General features: G+C 44.1%; 1 protein-coding gene across 2 annotated transcripts in view; it reads left to right on the forward strand.

Moving 5' to 3' along the window:
* Positions 1 to 17338, forward strand: part of CDK6 (cyclin dependent kinase 6) — a 212324-nt gene that overhangs the window by 80934 nt on the left and 114052 nt on the right. For both annotated transcript variants that reach the window (XM_059729002.1, XM_006270135.4), the window contains exon 4: positions 3688 to 3855. In XM_059729002.1, the coding sequence (XP_059584985.1) occupies positions 3688 to 3855 (168 nt within the window). The remainder of the gene's footprint in view (positions 1 to 3687; positions 3856 to 17338) is intronic.

Here is a 17338-nt window from a genome sequence, read left to right on the forward strand (position 1 = left end):
AGTCTATGGGTGCAATTCAGTGCTGGATCCAGGTCTGGAGTGACCCCAGGTACTGGTCCCCAGCCCTGCATGCTGGTCCAACTCTGGGCACCAGATCCAGCCACAGAGTGAACCCCATATGCCAGCATAATCTGGCATGTGGGGCTTTTCATCCAGCCCATAGGGCTTCCAATAGATCTGGAAATTTGGTGGAAGGGGAGCATTAATTGCTGTGATTCTGGAAGCTTTGGCAATTGAATTCTGGTACTGCACCCCCACCACCAAATTTATAGACCCATAGGAAGCCCCACATGTCCTGTGAACCAGATATGGCCCAGGGGCTGGAAGTTGAACACCACTAAACTAATGGGTCAGACAGACTTGGTCTGTTAGTCGATGCTAAATATGTCTTAATCCATAATGAAATTCATGTACTCTTGAATTCTGCTAGATGAATAGATTGGAATATCACAGCAAATTTTTTACTTAATTTTGCTACGCTTACTGATGCAACACAGTCTTACTGAATTAAGACTTTGAATTGGGGAATATAGCAACATTTAACATATAGTGTCTAATGTAGGGGCGGGCAATTATTTTGGGCAGAGGGCCACTTACTGAGTCTCTTGTTTTTCATGTATCAGTAATATGTAATTCCTTAGGATTTTTTTTGGTGTTAATTAACGTTGACTGTTTGTTTAAAAGTGTTACCTTAGAAGTGCTCTAATTAATCTGTTTCAAATATGTCTTGGAGAATATGAAGCCCCTTTAAAGCGTCTTTCCAAAATATTTGATAATCAGTATTTTAAATGAAAGCAGTTTTTTATCTGAAGCTCCTGTGTTATCCTTTAAAACATTTGGGGCCTAATCCTGCTGTTGCTGAAATAATTAGGATTTTTGCCATTGGCTTCAGTGAGAGGCAAAATCATCCCATTTGCCAAACTCCAGTCCTAATGACTCATTACATACCACTTTCTAAAACTCATCTTCTTTGTTTACACTTGTGGTCATCTCTCATGCAAACACTCCTAGAGGAAGCTTTCAGCTCAAATATTGCAACACCTGCTGTCCAAAGTAGGAAGATTCCATTTCTGCAGTAGAAAAGAAATAAACTAATCTCTGTAGGATGTAGGTTACAGGATTCCAGTACAGAGAATTCTCCAGGTAGAAACAGGAGAAGAATTGGTAGATTCACAAAGATTGTTGTATTTTTGTATATTTTAGCATGTAAGCCACAAAATAGATAAGGAGGAAGAAATAGAAAACGTGTCGAGATTCTGTGCATTAGCAGTGATTCAGGGTCTCTGCAAATGAGAAGGTCTCTCTATTCTATCCATCATCTTTGATAAGGCCAGCCATACCTGCTGGATTCAGAAACACATCCACTGGTGTTAAGAATTCATAGGCAGAGGATGATATAATTTAATAACTAAAATGAGATGCATTAGAAATAAAATCACATGCCCTAGATCAACAGAAATACGAGCCTAGCTTCACATCTCTACATACCAGCCAGGGATGTCAGGAAGTCTGGGTAAGCAGTGAGTACCTGTACAGTGCTTCTGCAGGCATGCTTACTTTGTGAGGTGTCCTGGTCTGTGGTCATTTTCTTGAGGTTGCACAACTCTGTGCCACCCCTTACCATGGCCACCCCTTACCATGGTATAGCCCCTAGACCTTTAATATGTAAATTCTTTTCTCTTTAAGTGAATACTCTAATGACTTAGAAGCCATATCTTATATTCTTTCTCTTTTGAATCATTCTAGTAGTACAGCTATACCTGGTTCAGTTGAGGGGACAGGACCTCAACTAGAAAGCTAATTTAGTTGTTCATTTGCAATGCAGCCATGCTTATGTGCAGTACAGAGGCTGCAAATTTAAGTAGTCTGTATATAATGGAGAATTTTAGTCTCGTGGTGATTGTAAATGACAGGTAATTTTTACTGGTCAGTATAGATGCATGGTAATCTGCATGCACTTGGACACCAGATTTAATACATTCAGATGCAAGGTCAGACCTCTAGAATACAGTTGCAGGATGGGGGACTGTATTTTACAAGTCAGTTACTCTGAGAGGAACTTGTGGATCCTGGAGAATAATTGAAGATGAGCATCCTGTGCAATATTATGCGTAAGAAAATTAATGTAAATTTTGAATGTTTAAGTAGTGAAAGATCAGGTACGAGTAGGGAGTTGTATTTACAGAATTCAGAATTATCATGACTATTGCTGGAATACCATGCTCAGTTCTCATTCCATACCTCAAAAAGATGCTAATAAATTAGAAAGGGTTCTGACAAGGGCTACAAAATTCTTTGAAACTATCTGCCTAGATTAAAAAAAAACATAACATTTATTTTAACAAAGAGAAAAATAATATTGTGACTTGATCACAATTTTGAAGTATCTTTGTAATGGAACATTTCTGATACTAGCAGATGCTTTAATCCAGCAAAGACTAGCTAGAATCTAATGATGGCTGGATTCAGGCTAGAAATAAAGTGCTTATTTCAGTATTGGAACCAGTTACTTAAGGTGTTGCAGATTCACCATCACTTCACAATGCATAAATAAGTGCGTGTGATCCTTTGAAAACAGGAGTTTAAAGTGAAAATAAATATGCAACTTTAACACTAGCAACCACCACCACAACCTCTATAATACATATTATTTTATGGTGATAGGAGTTCTCAGTCTAAAGTGACAGATGCTAGTATAACATGTATGTTTGTGGTGCAAGGGAGGAGGAGAACGGACCGGGGCCCACTGGCTCGCTGCAGCCAGATGCTACCGTAACGTGACAGCTGGCCTTGTCCCCTTTACTCCTGGGAGGCAGCAGCGATTGAGTGGACAGATTGGGGGACGAGGCCAGCAGTGCTGGCCTTCCCCCCCACCCCCTGCTCCCTGGGTGCGGCAGCAGAACAGGGTGCTGGGTGGCAGTGCTCCATCTGTGCCCCTCTCCCCTGCCCCCGTCATTCATGGGGAGGGGAGGCAGATGGATGTGGGCCGGGTGGATGGGGGGGAAGCGGGCCTGGTCCCCAAACTGCGGTGGGGGGGCGACTGGGCCTGCCCTGGCTTGGCCTCAAAATGGCAGCGGGAAGTGAGGGGCATGCCTGGCCCCAGAATGGCAACGGGGAGGGGGCACGCCGGGCCTGGCCCAGCCTCAAAATGGCAAGGGGAGAAGGGCACCAGGCTGGCCCTGCAACAGCAGTGGGGAGGGGGAGGGGGAGGGGGTGGCATGCCTGGCCCCGCAATGGCAGGGGGGGGCCCAGGCCCAGGCCCAAAGGTAGTTGGGGGGATGGGAGTCCAGATGCAGGCCTTTATCCCTACCCCCACCCCCGTCATTCTTGGCAGTTGGCTAGTATATTTATGAAAACAATATCCCTCTTCAGTTAAGTGCTGAGTAGATTGAACTGAAGCTCAGAACAGCTGCTATGCAATCTTCTGACTTAGGCAATCTGCTCTTGAAGTTTGTTTTGCGAAACAGCAGAATTTTGATCTATATATTTTTAAATATGTGTTGATCAGTCTTTATGCTTCTGTTGATTAAATAATTCAACTAAAAGCAAAAAATAAGCTTGATATGCATACCTGTTCAAGCCATTTGGCTGTAGCAATATTCTGTCATAGTCTTTTGAGTCATGTGAAGGAAGTGATGTTTGCTTGTTTGTCACCTTGTCTTTATAAGTGTGTATTGATCTATTTAGGATATGATGCTTCAGCTGTTACGAGGGCTGGATTTTCTGCATTCACACCGAGTGGTGCATCGGGATCTGAAACCACAAAACATCCTTGTAACCAGTAGTGGACAGATAAAATTAGCTGACTTTGGCCTTGCACGAATCTACAGTTTTCAGATGGCTCTTACTTCTGTGGTAAGTTTCAGAATGATTTTATAATTTTCTGTACAAAAATATAACTTCCATATTAGTATTGGTATGGATCCTGAGAGCTATAACTAGGCTTTTAAAACCCTCTCTTCATTTTAGATCACATATGTCTGTGAAAAAAGTAGTTTTCCAAGTTGGACTGTAGCTTCTGAACTTGTTATGGTTACATGAACTAGTTGCCTGAAAACAGGACAGTGAGCCAGAAGTTCCTGAGCTTTAATTTCAGTTGTGATACTGATTTCTTCTATGTATAGCTTGGGGCCAGCTCCTGTATCTCATTGGTAGTTTTGAAAATCCCACCGTTAAGCTCTGCATTTTTCCGTCTGTATAAATATGATACTTATTCTTATGCCAATCAGTTGTTAACTGATGGAAAATTAGATGGAAATGGCTGTACAGGGACATAGGCTCACCATTTAAATCTGTTGACTGCCAAGCTTTGCTAGTTTTTTTTTAATTCTGCGCAGAATGCTTCCTAGAGCAGGATTTAAGGACTTTGGAAGAATCTGTGCATTGATCTGAATGGGAATCAGTGAAGATGATAGTGAAGTCTGAGTTCTGCAGAAAGATGGGATAGATTCTTTTTGAATTACTGTCACTTTTAATGTACCCAGTTATTAATCAGAAACATGAATATCCCCACTATCAGTTTCCATTGGGCCATAAATGGAAACTCCACTAAACTGATTGTCAGGAGTTCTGAACCTACTGCTATTTTTTTTAAATACTCCTATGTAAAAGAAGAAAAGAACTAATTAAAAAAAGGAAAATGTAATCCTAAGCAAGCCACCTTCTGTGATAAGAAATTCTGCAAGAGGACTGGAAACATGGAGTCAGAAAACCAAAGAGCAGAACTCACTAAGTAAAAATGGATCGAAACCTGTCTACATTTAGCACAGTGCCAGCACTGTTGGCTGAAAAAGAAAGAAAGAAGTGTCATAAAATATCTCAGTTCATCTAACCTAGGAAAATTAGTTGTTTCAAAACCTGTCAGCTAACTTGTTGTAACATGTCTTTAAGCACTGTGAAGCTCTTTTTGGCTGCATCTACACATGCAATTAATGTGACATGATAAACTCTGGAGCAGTTTGCTCCAGAGTACATTGCCCCGGGTGCAGCATCTTCACATGCATCCAGGGCAGCAGCACTTTGAGCTGGGGTGGAGCAGCCCTAGGCTGGTAGTGGGCTCGGGGAGGTCAGCACTAGTCTCTGGGTGGTGGTGTTGGGCACAAGAGTGCTCAAACTGTGGAGCTGCGTGACTGATTTCCCCCCACCCCGAGCCTGCTGCCAGCCTGGGGATGCTCTGCCCCAGCTCAAAGTGCTGCTCTCCTGATCACCGTCCACTTGTGTGTTGCAGCTCAGTAAATGACTCTGTTGTAAGGTAACACTATCCCTGACAGTACTATCTTATGGCAGAGTTAATTAATTTACTGTGCCCTGTTACTGGTGCATGTGTAGATGGTGATGTTTTACTGTGGAACTAGTCTACTCCACAATAAAGTGTATGTGTAGATGCACCCACCATATACAAAGGATCTAGATAGATCAGTGGCTCTCAACCAGTTGCCATAAGATCCTTTTAAGGATGATGTGGGATGCTGCTTAATTTAAGCACTGTGATGTGTGCAGTCATGTACACATGATTCACAAGACAAACCAAGAGATTTCAAATAGGTGTCCATAGTAGTTAAAATATTCTGACCTGCTGTGAGCTCTCTGAATTCTTTGCAAACGGAAGAATCACTCTATTGTATTTTCCTTAGTCAAAAATTGAGTGAAAGCTAAGAGCTGGCATTTTCTGAGGGGTGCCTGGAGTTTAATGAGGGTACCTTGCATTTAAAAGGGTTCAAAGTTGCTGATTTGGAGTAGGTGCTCATCTTCCTCCCCCTCCCTCCCCCATACTGTAGTGCTTTAGTTCTACCAATATATTTACAATTAGTTAGTTGTAACTAACAGTACTGTTAGTATGGGTGCAATTGTACCAATAATTTAAAACTGTTCATAATAGTACAGCTTAAGCTCAAGAGCAAAGAAGAGTAATTTTATATCAACATAAGGCTGCTGTAATGGTGTCCATCTATAGAGAAGGTACTGATATAATGTTTTTTTTTAAATTACACTCATATTCAAAATAATAACCTTGATATATTGTTTAAGTATAGGGCAGGTTTAAGGAAAGAAGATTGACTTCACTAATATAATTTGAAGCACTGGTTAGTACCTGATATCTTAGTTTAGCAGCTTTGAAATAACCATGGCTAGTTATGTACTAAACTCAAGAGAAGCCTACTCTACAACATCACCATTATGTGGTTTTAAACATTATGGTATTTGTCTACAATTATTAAAAGTATGTTATGTAATAATATATTTTAACTGACGCATTTTAAAAGGCATTCTTTTTCCTAGTATAGGCATTCCCTTTATCTTTGGGAGACCTACCCTGTCCCAGTGGAATATATTCTAGATTACAGCCTCTTTTATGTCAGTGGAAAACTTCTGTCAATTAGTATGTCAATTTATAAATTTTGGATTTAAGCCCTATATAAAAAAAAAGTCATGGCGCACAGTCAGACAATAAAAGTACATTGTATGTGCTATCATCCTGATCAGGTGATATGAGAGCTCTGCATCATTTCCTTCAACAGAGGAGTTTGCAGCAAGATAAGCTACAAGAATCATCTTTTGTGGTATCAAATCATTCCCAAGATACATCCTCATTCTTTGCTCACAAAAGAACTCTTCAGATGGGGCAGAAAGAGCTTGCCATGAAAGTAATCCAGTAAAAAGAACTGATCCAGCTCTAGTTCATTGGGTGCCGTAAATGAGTAACTTCAAAGCATTTTCTCTGTGATACCTAGTTACTTCCACAATGCTAAAGAATTCCTCTGGCAGGTCAGTCCTGTGGGCATATTGCTGTCATTTAAAAAAACAAACCCTCATGATACCTTCTCCAGCAAATGCATAAAAGGTTCAAGCTAATATGACACATGTTTAGGGAGAGAACACTAGTCCCAACTGTGGTCAAATTGAGAACTGATACAGGTCTGAAATAACAGCAATAGAAAGAACCAGTTTTTTATTGGACAGCAAAGAACAGAGCAGGCTTTCAGTTTCTTATAAAGTTAGATTGTCTTGCAAGTGTTTGTCTTGGCCCTTGGGAGAATTTTGAATAGACTTTGTGATAACAGTTGTGGCAAGAGAACGTAGGGAGAAGGTTTGATGTGCCTATGTAAGTTTAGAGTTAAAAAGATAAGTCAATGAGCTGTTACATTTGCCTGTGGTTCAGCAAAATGGACACTGAATCCCAGCAAAAGCAAAACTTGATCTACGCAAACAGGCATGTGATTATGCACATTCACAAATGAAAATTTTGGCACTATATTCTCTAAAAGGGGGGGGCAGTTATCTATTAATGAGCCATTCTTTGTTAACATCAGAATGCCTAAAAAAAGGATGTATATGAATTGTGCATCTGAAAACCAAATGAGATGAGCGTCTGCCATTCTGATTACAGATACTAGACACTGCTTTTGATGTCAAAGTTTTAAGTCATGACTTAACTCCAAAAAAATCAAGGAAACTGGCAACATTCTAGTGTTTGGAATGAACTCATGGTAGCTGCTTTAAAAACGTGTGGTTTAAATTACGTGACAGTCCTGCTGAGTGTTTTTCCCTGTGAAATGCAAACAAATTTATTTTATTTTGCTTTATTTCCTGAAAAACAAATCTTGATTTTAGAACTGCTGCAAGTTAGAAGTAAAAAAATGTCAACTTCTGTTTTAATGGACTAAATCATTTAAATAAGCATCAGCTAAAGATATTGAGAATTTTTAAAAATCCAGTTCTTATTTCAGTGAATATTTTTAGATTATGCTAGCATTCTGCTCAGAATAAAGACTTTCTGGGCAGTCACTTCAGCACACATGGTTTATATGTCACATCATGCAGGAACTTGGTTTTATTTTTTTGGTATAGTAGCAAGGGAGCATAAAGTTGGACTTACTTTGTAAAAATAAATATATAAATTAGTTACAGCAACAAAAACAAGAACAAAATAAAAGTAAAGAATTCTATTTCAACGAGGAATGAGTACTTTCGTGTTTTCTTCTACCCCATGTTGCATTGTAAAATGTTAAAAATAAAAAGAGTAAACACCTGTTAGTAAATAATGAGAACACTGTAGAAAATAAGGAAGGTTTTGACCTTGAGAGGTCATCCAGTCCATACTCCTGTCCCAAGGTAGGATGAGCTACATCTATATACCATTACTGACATATGTTTGTCTAATTCAGTTTTGCCCATCCTTTTTTCCCCTCAGGCTGGAAGTACAATGCCAGGTTGGTCCATGGACTAGATTGGTCTGTGGGTCTAATCCATCATGTGGGCTGGCCCACACTGTACCAGAACCCACCACGCAACAAGTCTGCCTGGGGCCTGAGGTAGTCATGTGGGGCTGAGACCTAATCCCTCTGCATGGGGCCGGGCTGGCTGGGGCCGATCCAGCCGCAGGGGGCTTTGAAATGTGTTATTTGTTAATGTGTTAATTACCAATACCCTCCCCTCCCCCCAGTCAAATTTCTGGACCTGTGGGGAGTACCACGGGCTGGATCACATGGCTCCATGGGCTTGGCAAGGCTTGCAGGCTGGGGGTTGAACACCCTGATCTAATCTGTCTTAAAAACCTCTAGTGACAGAGATTTCACAGCCTCACAAGGTTATCTTATTTCAGTGCTTACAGTTAATAAGTTTTTCCTAAGGTTGTATCCAGGGCCGTCCCTAGGGGGGCGCAAATCGGGGCGACTGCCTCAGCCCCGCATGTTGGGGGGGCCCCGCGGAGCCAGGTGGAGCAGCCACGGTGACTCTGCGCCGCCGCTGCTTGCTTCAAATCCAGCTGCTCGCTACCCCCCCTCTCCCCCGCTGCTGATGCTGCCAATGGCTGCAGCAGGTTCTCCGGGTCCAAAGCGGGTGGGATCGGAGTGGGAGCGGGACCTCGCATGGGCTGATTTGCCCTGGGCCCCTCACCCATTTAAATCCATTATTTTTTGCTTTATTCCTAGTAGATGTGGAGAACAATTTTTTAATTTTCACAGCACCGATCCTTTGTAAATTTCAAGACTGTGATCGTGTCCCCCTTCTGCCTTCTCTAAATTAAACAAACCCTATTATTCTATCCATTTTTCATAGGTCATGTTTTCTCATCCTCTGATCATTTTAGTTGCTCTCCTCTGGATTGTCTTCAGTTGTTTTATCTCACATCTTTCCTGAAGTACCTTGCCCCAAACTGGACACAATGTGGATATAACTTAATGTGTGTAAATGTTCATCTAGGCTTGATGCATGGATTTGGAGACTAGGCATAATGTGCACCTATACATGTGTCAGACGTTTGCTCCGACCTGTGCTGAACAGCATGCATCAGAGCAGACTTGATTAATTGAACCTGTTGGAGTGTGCTAATTAGCATGCTCCAGCAGCCTCTGCATGACATGTATTCAGCATCCCTGCACTTCAGTGGGGGCAGTTAGAGCCCCCCACCTCCATTTTGAAGCACAAGACACTGTGTACACATGACGCTGTGGGCAATTTAATTAGAGCGGCTCTCAGAGCACGTGAAGGTGCCCAATTAGGACAAAGGAGAGTTTCATTCCCTTGTGGTTCGTCTTTTGGAACTTCCTCTTGGTACTCTGCCTCTGACATCTACATATATGTACCTTTGTGTACTAACCCTGTGGAAGCATCTCACAAGCTCGAGTCTTTCCAGAGAACTAAGAGCCTGATGTAACTGCCATAGAAATTGAAGGGTATCTTTCCATTTACTTTAAAGGGAATCGGATTGTGTCCTGTTAAAAACATATAAATGATTGGGTTCTAATACGGCAAATTATTTGAAGCTTGTGTCTAACTTTAAATACATTAGTAGTCCTATTCAACTCAATAGCATTACCCCGATGCTTACTTTAGGCATACGCATAAGTATGTCGGTGAATAAAGTCTCAAATCTGGACTGTGGAACGTAAGATTTCCTCAGTGAATCAGTATGCTTATAAAGGATTAATTTTTCTGTCCTGTAGCTCAGGCAGGCAAACATACTTGTTATTCTCAGTCAGTTACCCACCTAATAGCATTTTGTTGAACAACGTAATGCTTCCTACTTCTGATGAATGAAAGCATCACTGCCTTGGGTGTTGCTCTCAGCCTTACTAGTTTTCAGAGGGATATTGTCTATGATAGAAACCCAGATCTCAGGGTTTTTAGTTATAGCATTTTCTCTATTCCACCCAGCTGACCTTCCAAAGGAAAGTAAGTCAGAGATGAATATCCACAGAATCAAAATATGTGCTATTGAATGCAAGAATTTTGCTGGAAGGCTGAGGTTATCTAGGAATGCAGTATGATTGAACTGGTTTGCTTATTTTAAGGAAACTCTCTCTCTCTCTTTTTCTCTCTCCCTCTCCTCCTTCCCTCTTTTTGTTTTGGTCCAAGGTTTTCTGGGATTGAAAGTGGAATCAAATTATAAATGACAGTCTTGACTTAGTTTTACTCAGAACAGATCTTTGAATTGTATCATATATAGTAATTACTTTGCATTTCCCAGAATTAAATGACAGAAATCTTAGTACCAAATGGGAAGATAATCTAATGTCTATTGGAGATGTATCTGTTAGTTTCCTTCTTTAAGAAATTTCCTTCACCTTCAGCATTAAGATAGATCCCCAGTGAATCTTAACAGCCCAAAGCAACAGATTACTTTTCTGATTTTCTTTCTTAACTTTGAAAGGTAATTTTACTTATTGCTTTCAGATACGATAGAGTGATTTAGCTGTAATGGCCAGGAATTATGCAAGGGAAGGATGTTTTTGAGTGATATCTTTTATTGGGCCAACTTGCACAGTTGGGATAAAGTTAGACAAACTTATGTTTCCAAGACATTCTTCAGCTGGTCTGAGGTGGGAAGCAAGCACAACGATTATTAAGAACAGTGGGTAGAGCTGTGAAATTGGAGGGGGAATAAATTCCCAGATGTAGTAGTATTGTAACGTACTACAATACAAAAAGAAACCCCTCTGTGACCACACACCCCTAGTGGTCACCTGCCACCCCACACTGGAACTGATTAAAAGAGTCATCAAATAACTGCAGCCTGTACTCAAGAGAGATCAAACCTTGAGAGAAATAATCCCAGCGCCTCCACTTGTGGCTTTCAAACAACCCCTAACCTTGCCCAGTTCATCATCAGAAGCAAACTGCCCACTACTCAGCGGACATCAAATAGCCTTGCCTTAACAATAGATGCTTAACCTGTCAACACATTTTCATTGCTGCAACAATCAGTACCCCCTACAATGAACCCATCAGAACCCCTGGATCCTATACATACCTTTCCCAAAATGTGATACATCTGCGCCAATAAGGCATCAAATGGCCTCATGGTAATTATTAGGGGTGTGCGAAATGGGCCGTATTCAATTAGGATTTGGATTTGGCCCAAATCGGGGACACTGATTCAAGTTCTTGATTTGGATCTCTGTGCTGATTCAATTCAGCCGAATCTGAATCTGAAGATTCGATGCTGATTCAGAGAATCAGTGATTTGGCCATAGACACAGCTTTAAATGTTTTTTCTACATACTTCGAGGTACCAGGCATGGCTCGTGAACGCTGCAATGGTGGGGTGGGTGGAGCATCCCACAGGAGCATTGGGGGGGGGCCTGTATGCTCGGCAGCAGACCCCCCCCCCACGCCCCCCCGGCTGGGCGATTGGCCATGGGGGGACCCTGGGTGCCCCCCCAGACCCAGGAGGCACTAGTCACCAAGCCAGGGGGCAAAGAGCGGGGTGTCCCCCGCATGCTCCATGGCAGACCCACAAGTGGACCAGAAGTGCTTTGTTTCTGGTCCACTTCCAGGTCTGTTGCCTAGTGTGCTGAGGACCCTCCCGCGCTCCCGTGAGATGCTTCACTTGCCCCACCAACTCAGCATTCACGAGCTGCCTGATACCTTGAGGTATGTAGAAAAAGCATTTAAAGCTGCATCTATGTCTGAATCATCAGATCTCTCTGAATCGATTTGGATGGTTTCGATTCGATTCAGAGAGGTTAAAGGGTCTCCTGATTCGATTTGGAGATTTGGCCGTCAAATCGGGCTGAATCTCCACCGAATCGAATCAGTGACCAAAGTTTTGCACAGCTCTAACTATGTGGGTAAAAGGAAATGGAAACTATGCACCAGAATGAGCTCTTACAGAAAAAACATAAAAGACAGGGACAAGCAGTAGGAGCACATTTTCTGCAGAACAGCCACTCCCTTTCTTAGCTCACAATTCTCATGCTCATTGGAAATCTATCAAACACCTTTAAAGATGAGCTTGGGAACAAAAAAATTCATAAGCTTGCTGGACACTAAGAATCAAGGCCTCAACACTTGCGTTGAATTTATGGCAAACTATAATCTAACTGATTCCTGAAATTCTTCCTATGTACGACAGGTGATAATGACCCTCCCTTCTTTTGATAGGTCCTTATCTCCCAGTAATCAGTCTTTTCTTCTGCTAATTGTTCGTCTGCTATCCTGGTAATTGCTCCTCCATCCAATTTCACAGCTGTACTCACTGTTCTTAACAATTGCTGTGCTTGCTTGTTTCCTCAGATCTGATGAAGAATATATTGCTTTTGAATGCATTTGAAAGCTTTCAAATGCAGGTGGTCCAATAAAAGATATCACCCTGCAAAAAATCCTTGCCTTATTGCTTTCAAACATTCAAACAATTCCCAAATGTGGGAGGCCTACTTTGAAACTGCATTACAGAAGCCCTGCTATACATATCCTTTCAGGTCAGGGCTACAGATTCAGAAGCTGAGCAGGGGACTGACTCCCTATATTCCCTTTTTGTCCTGGCAGAGGTGTTGAATTAGCCTTGACTTGGCTAGTAAGGAAGGAAACAGTGTGGACTGACCAAAAGAAGAGCTACTAGCACCATAATTCAGTGTGTTAAATCCTGCAGAGGTTCAGCATCCATTATGCTAGCATAGTTGCAGTGAATTGAATATATCTGGGTCCAACTTCATCCTTCCTACTGCTGTAAAGTGTATTACTTTACCTGACTTTTAGGAAGCTTTTTAATTTGCATCTACCCAAGTACATTTTCAGGCAAAATATTTTAAATATGTCTCATTCTTTTCCTGCTAAGATGTAATTTCAGGGTTCTGTGCTATTCCATACCAGCTGGTAGACCACTAACCCCTAAAGCAGTCTAATGAATGCAGAGGACAGCTCTCTGCTCTGATTCAGTCCCAGGTTTATTATGAAATATAAAAGCCTTTCATTTGTTTTTTTCCAAGAAAGTGAATTACTTTACAGTAAACAAGCAGACTGGCTCTGCAAAGGATATGTGCTATGTCAATAAAGTTAGGGTAAGAAAGTTGGGGATGTTTGAAGATGTGAGCTCTAACTGCAGGGTTTGTCTTTGCCCACTGGGAATTGAGGTATTTTCCAAGCAGCGGAGCTGCACCAGTGCAAAGCTCTGGTGTAGATAAACTGCATTGGTGTTAAAAATAGTTATCTCAGGGCCACTCATCTCTGGAGGAAATCACACTTTTGTAACCATGCAGCTACATTGGTGCAAAAAAATATACATGCTACAGGAAAGCCCTCAGAAATTGGTCTGAAAGTACATTTGTAATTAATAGTCTTTCCTTTCCTTTTTTCCACTGACCTCTTTATTTTCTGTCTTACACTGTTAAGAATATAAAATCAGAGATTATTTTAATTGTTACCAATGCTGACTTAGAATTTTTCACACTGTTGTTATAATATATGGAGAATTCCCTATCAAAAAAGGAGGATGAACTCCATTTGGAAAGAATATGCTCTTCAAAGGTATTTACCACCAGAAAAACTTGCGGGGAAATGAGGGGTGAGAGAGAGAGAGAGAAATAAATGCATTTTTTTCTTTACTCTCTTGCATAGGATCATAGGAAAGTAAGGCTGGAAAGGGTCTCATGAGGTCATCTAGGGTAGGATCATGCCTGATTAAAACATCCCAAAGTGTCTGTCCAATCTGCTTTTGAAATTTTCCAATGATGGAGGTCGGATGGTTGGATTAAAAAGTAAATTTAATTGTTGGGCAAGGTCTCAAGCTATGTAATTACTGTATATACTCAAATTCAAGATGATGATTTTTTTCCCCAGTCAGCATAGAGGGGTGGGGGGAGGCTTCATCATAGATTTGAGTACTGGCCCAGGGCAGGTGGTGGCTCAGCTCCAGCTTTGGCTCTGGGCCTGAGACCCCAGGCCCAAGCCTGAAGCTGGAGCTGAGCCACTGCCTGCCTTGGGCAACAGAGGAGGGGGCACACATTGGGTATAGTTCAGGAGAGACAGCACATTGTGAGTGGGTGCGAGGGGGAGACCTGCATGTACAGCTTGGGGGCACTCAGGGAGACTGTGCAGCCTACCCCCTCCACTCAACTGCTTACTGTCAGCTCTGGCTCTGGCTTCAGCCCTTCTGCCCTGACCCAGCCAGGCTTGGAGCTACCACAACTGCCAAAGCTACCCAGAAGCTAAGTGCAGGGGGAAAGAAGTGGGTGAGGAGACATGCAGCAGCGGGGCAGGCACAGGCATGGGGGCAATGGGCAGGAGGTGCAAGCAGCATGGGGGGGCACATGGTAGGGTGGCAGGGGCAAATGGCAGGGTGGGCAAGCAGCAGGGGGGGGAAGGCAGGTGGCAGGGGAGCAGGCACAGGAATGGGGGGACAAGGGACAGAGACCTAGGAGGCAGGTGGCAAGGAAGACAGACACAGAGTCATGGGAGGCAAGTGGTGGGGGTGTGGCTTATTGCACCTTGCCACTGCTTTGGGAGCGACACATTTAAGATGACCCTCCACTAATTAGATTCTTTACATAGAAAATTTTAATAAATTTGTAAGTTTCCATGTATAGAATCTAATTACTAGGAGGTCATCTAAAATTCAAACTTCACAGATGTAGGTTCGGAAGGGACCTCAGTAGATCTTCAAGTCTGACCCCCTGCCCTGGGTAGAAGAGAATACTGGGCTCATATGACCCCAGCTAGGTAACTGTCCAGCCTCCTCTTAAAGACCCCCAAAGTAGGAGCCAGCACCACTTCCCTTGGAAGTTGGTTCCAGATCCTAGCCACCCTGACTGTGAAATAGTGTCTTCTAATGTCCAGCCTGAACGTACTGTGAGTGGCCCTCCTCTGTACCCTCTTGATGCTGGCCACATCCCTTCTAAAGCCTGGCGCCCAGAACTGCACGCAGTACTCCAACTGTGGCCTGACCAGTGTCGCATAGAGGGGGAGGATCACCTCCTTGGCCCTGCTTGTGATGCATCTGTAAATGAATGACAAGATGCGGTTAGCCTTACTGTGACCGCGTCTTCACACTGGCAGCCCATATTCATTTTGGAATTAATAATGACTCCCAAGATCTTTCTGCTACTGTGCTTTCGAGAAGGGAGTTCCCCAGCCTATAGGTATGCTGCTGGTTTTTACTGCCCAAGTGCAGTACCCTGTACTTGTCAGATTCATAGATTCATAGATGCTAGGGTCGGAAGGGACCTCAATAGATCATCGAGTCCAACCCCCTGCATAGGCAGGAAAGAGTGCTGGGTTCAGATGACCCCAGCTAGATGCCTATCTAACCTCCTCTTGAAGACCCCCAGGGTAGGGGAGAGCACCACCTCCCTTGGGAGCCCATTCCAGACCTTGGCCACTCTAACTGTGAAGAAGTTCTTCCTAATGTCTAGTCTAAATCTGCTCTCTGCTAGCTTGTGGCCATTATTTCTTGTAACCCCTGGGGGCACCTTGGTGAATAAAACCTCACCAATTCCCTTCTGTGCCCCCGTGATGAATTTATAGGCAGCCACAAGGTCGCTTCTCAGCCTTCTCTTGCGGAGGCTAAAAAGGTCCAGGTTCTCTAGTCTCTCCTCGTAGGGCTTGGCCTGCAAGCCCTTAACCATACGAGTGGCCCTTCTCTGGACCTTCTCCAGGTTATCCACATCTCTGTTGAAGTGCGGTGCCCAGAATTGCACGCAGTACTCCAACTACGGTCTGACCAGCACCCGATAGAGGGAAAGTATCACCTCCTTGGATCTATTCGTCATGTATCTGCTGATGCACGATAAAGTGCCATTAGCTTTTCTGATGGCTTTGTCACACTGCCGACTCATGTTCATCTGTCCGCTAGGACTCCAAGATCCCTTTCCGCTTCCGTGCCACCAAGCAGGTCGTTTCCTAGGCAGTACGTATGCTGGACATTTTTCCTCCCTAGATGCAGCACTTTGCATTTCTCCTTGTTGAATTGCATTCTGTTGTTTTGTGTCCATTTGTCCAACCTGTCCAGGTCTGCCTGCATCTGTTCCCTGCCCTCCGGCGTGTCCACTTCTCCCCACAGTTTTGTGTCATCCGCAAACTTGGACAGAGTACACTTCACTCCCTCGTCCAAGTCGCTGAGGAAGACATTGAAGAGTATCGGTCCAAGGACCAAGCCCTGCGGGACCCCATTGCCCACACCCTTCCAGGTCGAAATCGACCCATCCACTATGACTCTCTGGGTGCGACCCTCTAGCCAATTTGCCACCCACCGGACTGTGTAGTCATCCAAGTCACAGCCTCTTAACTTGTTCACCAGTATGGTGTGGGATACCATATCGAAGGCCTTCCTGAAGTCTAAGTATATGACATCCACCCCTACTCCTCCTGTTTTGTAACCTGGTCATAAAAAAAGACTAGGGTCATAAAAAGAGACTATTGAATCCCATCCTAGTCTCGTTCGCCCACCACTGTAACCTGTCCAAGTCCAGCTGTAGCCCAGTTAGACGCGGGAGCGGCGAGAGACGCGCGGGTGAAAGCTCGCTGCGCCCCCGCTCCCCCGAAGCCCCCCAGAAACCCTCCAGCAACCGCGGAGCCCCCCGCTGACCCCCAGCGCAGCCGGGGTAAGCGGGGCCCGTGGAGAGAATGGGCTAACCCCCTTAGTGTGTGTGTGGGAGGCGGCAGCTGAGTGGAGCCAGGCCGGGTCAAGCCCCGCCCAGGCCCCTACTTGGCCCAGCCCCCCAGGGAGAGAGAGAGAGAGAGAGAAGGGGGGGTACTCACCAGCCCCCCTCCAGTAAGGCAGGGTCCCCCAAATCCCGGGCAGGGCCCCCTTATTTGCCTTAAGAGCAGCTTCCTCGACGGCAGGCCCACTGCGCATGCGCACAGTTTAAAAGGGCCCGCCGACCGGGAAAAAGCCCAGTTAGACGCGGGAGCGGCGAGAGACGCGCGGGTGAAAGCTCGCTGCGCCCCCGCTCCCCCGAAGCCCCCCAGAAACCCTCCAGCAGCTGCGGAGCCCCCCGCTGACCCCCAGCGCAGCCGGGGTAAGCGGGGCCCGTGGAGAGAAGGGGCTAACCCCCTTAGTGTGTGTGTGGGAGGCGGCAGCTGAGTGGAGCCGGGCCGGGTCAAGCCCTGCCCAGGCCCCTAC

Source organism: Alligator mississippiensis, chromosome 5 (assembly GCF_030867095.1).
Source record: "Alligator mississippiensis isolate rAllMis1 chromosome 5, rAllMis1, whole genome shotgun sequence".
NCBI lineage: Eukaryota > Metazoa > Chordata > Crocodylia > Alligatoridae > Alligator > Alligator mississippiensis.